Source organism: Callorhinus ursinus, unplaced genomic scaffold (genome assembly GCF_003265705.2).
Source record: "Callorhinus ursinus isolate GAN/ISIS: 27379988/994484 unplaced genomic scaffold, GSC_fseal_2.0 scaffold51, whole genome shotgun sequence".
Lineage (NCBI taxonomy): Eukaryota > Metazoa > Chordata > Mammalia > Carnivora > Otariidae > Callorhinus > Callorhinus ursinus.
The window spans coordinates 1,159,910-1,165,909 of record NW_027397113.1 but is presented as its reverse complement, the minus strand read 5'-3'; the positions used below and the strand labels follow the sequence as shown (position 1 = coordinate 1,165,909).

The 6,000-nt window shown below is 63.6% G+C and overlaps 1 protein-coding gene across 1 annotated transcript in view; it reads left to right on the top strand.

Annotated features, from left to right (window-relative positions):
- OSBPL5 (oxysterol binding protein like 5) overlaps positions 1 to 6,000 on the top strand; it is a 50,625-nt gene that overhangs the window by 25,615 nt on the left and 19,010 nt on the right. Inside the window, exons 2-3 of the mRNA XM_073883333.1 lie at positions 2,109 to 2,265; positions 4,454 to 4,536. Coding sequence (XP_073739434.1) covers positions 2,130 to 2,265; positions 4,454 to 4,536 — 219 coding nt within the window. The 5' untranslated portion in view covers positions 2,109 to 2,129. The remainder of the gene's footprint in view (positions 1 to 2,108; positions 2,266 to 4,453; positions 4,537 to 6,000) is intronic.

The window sequence follows — 6,000 nt, the reverse complement described above, 5'->3', positions numbered from 1 at the left end:
GGGATTGTATACGGGCAAGTGAACGGATGGATAAATAGTTGAGTGGATGATGGGGACGTTGGGTAGATGGATAGATAGCTAAGTGGGAGGGATAGGTAGGCGGATGGATGGTGGGAAGGGAAGGAGGGAGGGTGGTGTAGACGTAGATGCACGGATGGATGGATGGGTGGGTGGAGGGGAGGGAGGGAAGGAAGGAGGATGGGGTACATGCGTGGATGGTGGAGCTCACAGACCAGAGTTCCATGGCCGCTAGCAGTGCTGGGAGAAGGCACGCGATAGGGTCTGAGAAGGCAGCCAGGATCCTCGCGGCCCTCCCCACTGTGCCCTGGGTGGAGCCGGCGCAGACAGGCCAGCTGGGGAGCCGAGCCGATCTCAGGCAGTGTGGGCAAGACTTAGCCCCTAGGAGAGGCGAGGCTCCAGGTAAGGGCGGCCTGCCTGTGCCTTCAGCCCTCCTCGCTCGCCTGGGGGCCCCTCCAGGTCCAGTTCATGTCTGACTCACCTGGCGGGCTGCAGGCGGCCGCGGACGCTGACGAGCATGGCTGGCCTAGCAGTGGGTTTGCTGGAAACCAAGCCGAGGCCGTGGGAGTGCCGGCTGGGAGCCAGGCTCTGCAGTCAGTCCCAGGTGGCTCAAGCACGGGCATTGCCACTTAGTAGCTGCATGACCGTGGGCCAGGATCCCAACCTCTCTGAAACCAGTTTCCCCATCGGTAAAAGCTAACAAGCTTAGCCAGGTGACAAGGTTAGGAAGGGAGGGGCTGGAGGGGCTGGGAGCCCCTCACTCTGACCCCAGGCAGGGGGCACAGAGGAGGGTCTGGGGTTGCCATGAAGGCCCGGGGGGGCCCCCCTGCCCACCCCAAAGCCCCGCCCAGTCCCACTCTCCCACCCTGTCACAGCCAGAAAGGCTCTGTGTGTCCCAGCCCCGCCCTGGAGGGCCCAGGGCCTTGGGAAGAAATGGGGCCTTTGTCCTGGGCTTGGCCGGAAGCCATGGGCCCACGCAGGGAGGCGGCCCACAGCCCCAGACCCGGAGGAGAGGTGGCTCCGTGGGCCTTTCCGGAGCGGGCCCTAGGGAGTGGACAGAGCACGGGACCAGGAGCCTGAGTCCCTGTCTGCCACCACCCCCAGGCTCTGACCACAGGGAAAGGCCTTCAGCTCCCCGAGCCTCGATTTCCTCATCTGTAACATGGGCTGACGGCTCTGGGGACTTATGTCACTGGTCACCTGCTTGCGCCAGGCCTGGGGGGACCGGGCTGCGAGGGGGCAGGGATCCAGGAGGAGGCCCAGGCCTGCTCGTGAGCGGTGGGCTGTTTGGGCTAGGCCTGGGGCAGGAAGGAAGCCCATTCAGGAGTGCCCAGGGCTCGGGCAGAGTGTGAATCGGGGCACACCTGGCTTTAAGCACACCTGTGTCTCTCTCCGAGTGAAGCTGTTGGGGCGCTAGCAGCAGAGACCCCCGAGGAGGAGCCGAAGCAGAGGGAGGACAGACCGAGGGGGTGTGGGGGGCAGGGTCTCAGGGCAGCGGGGTCTGGTCCCAGGCCAGCTGCCCCTGGTGCTCTGGGCACCATCCACTCTCTCTAGGCAGCTCTCGGCCACCCCCACCACCCCCCCGTGTGCGTCAGCGGCCGTCTGCCCACCTAGAGCTGTCACCAGGGAGGGAAGTTCTGGTGGCCCGGCATGGGTCAGTGGCACGTCTCAGGTTCACGTGGCCATGGCCAGGGTTGACAGAGCCAATTTAGTGCTGGGCCCGGGGGCGGGGTGTTTCCAGAGAGAGGTGCCTGCCACACCCATGAGGGGCTACACTTGCGCAGGGCTGGTCTGGGCCGAGCTTCCGACCCGGGCTTGGGTGCAGTCCTCCCTCGAGGGCCCTAGGAAGCCCGGGCACGGCCTTCCCTGCGCTGACCACACCCCCGCTGGTCCGCAGGCCCCCCAGGCCCTCCTCATCTGTTTCTGAGACGTCCCAAGTGAGGGCCTGACTATAAGACGGGGTGACCCCTGCCACTGACCCCCGACCTGTGAAGTGCCTCTTGCCAGGGTGGGTGGGAAGCTGCCCGCCGGCCCCTAGGGTCGCCCCTGCTCTCCACGTAGGTGTGACCGCGTCTCTTCCTTCCTTCCAGAAGCCTCCCAGCGCCCAGGCCATGAAGGAGGAGGCCTTTCTCCGCCGCCGCTTTTCACTGTGTCCGCCTTCCTCCACCCCCCAGAAAGTCGACCCCCGGAAACTCAGCCGGAACCTGCTCTTCGGTGGAGAGAATGAGCTCTACCCCCTCAGCCCAGGTCAGTGCCGGCATGGGCTGGGGCGGCCACCGGGGCCTGGGTCCCCCCGGCTCTGTGACCTCGGGCAGGTCCATTCCCCTCTCTGGGCTATCCTGGCTGTAGGTGGGCGGCAGCCTTGCTCAGCTAACCGCCGCCCAGGTGCTGGTGCTGTGCAGTATGAACAAAGGGCTAGCAGGGCATTGAAGCCCTGGGACCCGTGGGGCCAGGTGACAGCCTTTTGGCCGTGGAGGTCAGCAGGGGGCTCCCTCGCCCGGGCTCTGGGGGCAGCTGGTCGTTGGAGAGGCAGTGTGGTGGGGCAGTCCCAAACCTAGCCTCTCAGGGCAGGCAGCCTAAGTCCCAGCCCCAGTTCTGCTGGCTGGGTGACCCTGGGCCAGGGGCAGGACCTCTCGGGGCTCGGCGGTTTCCTCATCTGTAAAATGGGGATATTAGTACCTCCTCCTAGCTGCAAAGGAGTCCCAGGCTCTGAGAGGGAACAGTCCAGACCGGGAGTGGGGGGCTCTCATGCCTCTGGTGGATAAAGCACTGAGCCCACAGGGCACAGGGTCCCCTGCACCTGCTGGTGCCTTCCCGGTTCCAGGTGCTCCCTGCGCCGTCACCTAATTCCTCACTGGCCGCCCAGCAGAGTCTAAGCTGAGCGCTCCCTGCGTGTCTGTGACTCCTGCCCCCAGAGCGGCCTGCTTTTCCTCCTGTGTCCTGGGAGACCTCACCTCCTCCAGCCCGCCTGCCCCTCGCCTGCTGCCTGCCTTGGGAGGGAGGACAGTGATGCCCGAGCCCTTCCCAGCTGCAGTGTCTGTCCTGCACCTGGAGACTCCAGCAGAGCCTCAGACCGACACACTGTCAGGACTTGGGGGGCTTCTGGGGACCTCCCACCCAAAATCTCACAAGCAGATATGGAAACAGGCCACGTGGCATGCGCCTCGTCAGGTGACATGGGCCAGGGGCACGGGACGCCTGGGGAAATACATCCGACCTCCGTCTCTGCTGCCGCGTCTTCTCAGGAGCAGGGGGAGGGAAAGGACAGTCTCGGGGCAGCCAGGCTCAGGGGTCTTTGGTCCCCAGGGCGGCTGGCCCATGCAGTGCAGGACCCAGCAGGTAGGGACCTGCTCCAGGAGGAGAGGGGTGTCAGGTCCTGGGGGCAGGGGTGAGGAAGGGGGTATGGACGGAGGAGACGAACCGGTGCCCGCCTCTGACTGCCACAGGCCCCCGGTCCTCCCAGGCCAGCAGGCGGCACCCACACAGAGGTGACAGCTGCAGGACAAGTCCCCAAGTCAGGGGCCTGGAGGGAAGTGCAGAAAGCCGCCTGCTCACCCCCAAGCCTGGGCGTTGGGTGTCGGGGCACAGGGAGCTTTGTGGATGCAGAAGCGGAGGCAGCAAGGAGGCCTCCCCGGCTGGGGCAGGAAGTCTGTGGCCCCTGGAGTGGCCGCCGTTCCGGGGCCTTTCCTGCCCCAGGGGAACCTGGGTCCCCGAGGACGGAATCATTTCCTCAGGCTGGCTTCTCTGCAGAGCACGATGCTCCACCCCCAGCCCCCCAGCCCCTTCCCAGGGCTGTGGAGAGTGGGTGTGCAGAGCCCCCGCCAGGGCTGGCTCTGTGGGCACCTGTCCTCACTGCCCCGCCAGGATGATCCCCCCTTTCCCAGTGTGGGGACCCGGCAGTAAGCTCTAAGTTCTGAGCCCAGCCCTCGTCCCCCTGCCCGTAAACCTGAGCTTTGGCAACCCTCTTCAAAATAGATGGAGCTAGGGAAGGGTGACTGTTTCCCCCCAGACTGAATCCAGACACCTGCCAGGTCGGGGTACAGGGACCGTGTCCGGCTACCTCCCTCCGAGAGCCCAGCTCCCAGAGGGTCAGGGCGGGAGGGAAGGCTAGCCGTGGTCCGGGCACCCTGAACCCGCCAGGTGCCTCAGAACCTGGACATTGCAGTCTTCCTCTGAAAGCGGGGTGCCTGGCCTTATGGGACCCCAAAAGACATGCTGCACCAGCGCCTCCAGGTGCCTGGGCTCCTCCTGCAGGTCGTGGGAGCTGGGCCTCCACTCCTGGGTCCCTCCCTGTAGGGACCCTGGCTGGTGTTGTTAGATCTCTCAGCTGGTGTCCTGCCCTGCCCAGGAGGGCCGTGTCTCACTCGGGGCGGCCAGCTGGAGGGACCAGCCCTCCTGCCGTGCCCTGGTCCCCACTCTGGCCCCTCTCTTGCAGGGAAGGACACGGAGCCCAATGGCCCATCGCTGCCGAGGGATGAAGGGCCCCCGACGCCAGGCTCTGCCACAAAGGGGCCACCGGTAAGAGCCTGGCCATGGGAGGACTCAGGGACAGGGAGTCTGCCCAGGGGACAGTGGAAGGTAGCTTGGGGGGAGGAACGGGGCACCGGGCCTAGCCTGCCACCCCCAGCCCGCACGTGCCAGGAGGGGCAGCTCTGAACCCCGCGTCTGGGGAGGCTGGGACGGCAGAGTCACAAACAGTGCTTGTTAGTTGGTTTATTGGAGCCCCCTTCTTGGCATAACACAGTCCAGGGAGGCTGGGGACTGGAGAAGGACTGTGGGCTGCTCGGTGGCATTTAGGGACAGGAAACACTGTAAGAGGAGGCCTTGGAGTCCTTCTGTTGTAGGGAAACCACCGAGGGTCGAGCCTTCCCTCCCTCTGCCTTTGCCTTGCTGTTCCCTCCACCAGGTACGCCCCTCTGCAGAGGGGTGCTGAGTTCTGGAAGTGCACACACACACCCCCACCCCCACCCCCTGCGTGCTTCCCAGACCAGCCCCTCTTGGCTCCGGCCCGGCTGTGCCCCTCCAGGCAGAACCTGGGTCCCGGGAGGGTGCCGAGGCCCCGGGCACCGCCTGCAGGGTTTTAGGCACACCCTTCTGTGCCCCAGAGGGTCTCAGGCCGGGGCAGCCGTGGCCCCTACACACTGACGGAGGTTGGTGGCTCTGGGTTCTGGCAATGGGGCTGGGGAGCAGCGCAGACAGACCTCAGGTTCACCCCCTGCCCAGCCACCTGCCGCCCCCCGTGTGATCCCGAGCGACTGCCTCACTCTTCCGGGACTTCATGCCCTCGTCCATCAAAGGAGGGCTTGCGGTGGTTCTCACGGTCTGTCCCGTGTCTGCCTCAGGCGGAAAAGAAACCAAACCTTTGGTGGGTACCCCCCACTCCGGAGCCTGCATTTCCTTTTTCCCTTCTTGGGCCCCAGGGCTGCCAACTGCTGCAGGAGCAACCAGAGCATATTTATTTACTGACTTATTTTTATTTAATTATTATTTTTTTCTTTTTTCATTGCAGTAAAATGGACATGCCTCAAATTTACTGACCTATCCGTCTCTAAGTGCACAGCTCAGGGGTAGTAAGCACATTACCACACTGTTGTGCAGCTGTGTCCTCCATCCGTGACCAGAACGTTCTATCTCCCCAATCAAAATTCTGTCTCATGAGTCACCGACCCCCATCCCTCCCCCGGCCCCGGCGCCCACCGTCCACTCTCTGTTCCCTGTGAATCTGGAGACTAAGGACCTCGTGTCGGGAATCCTGCAGTATTTGTCCTTTCATGACTGGCTTATTTCACTCAGCATCACGTGCCCCAGGTCCATCCACACTGTGGCAGGTGTCAGCGTGTCCTGCCTTTTTTAAGACTGAGGAATATTCGTTGCCTGGATGGACCATATTTTGTTGATCCATTCATCCGTCAGTTGGCACTTGGATTTTACTTATTTTTTCAAGATACAGGCTTCTGGCATAAAAACACCAAAAACATAGTT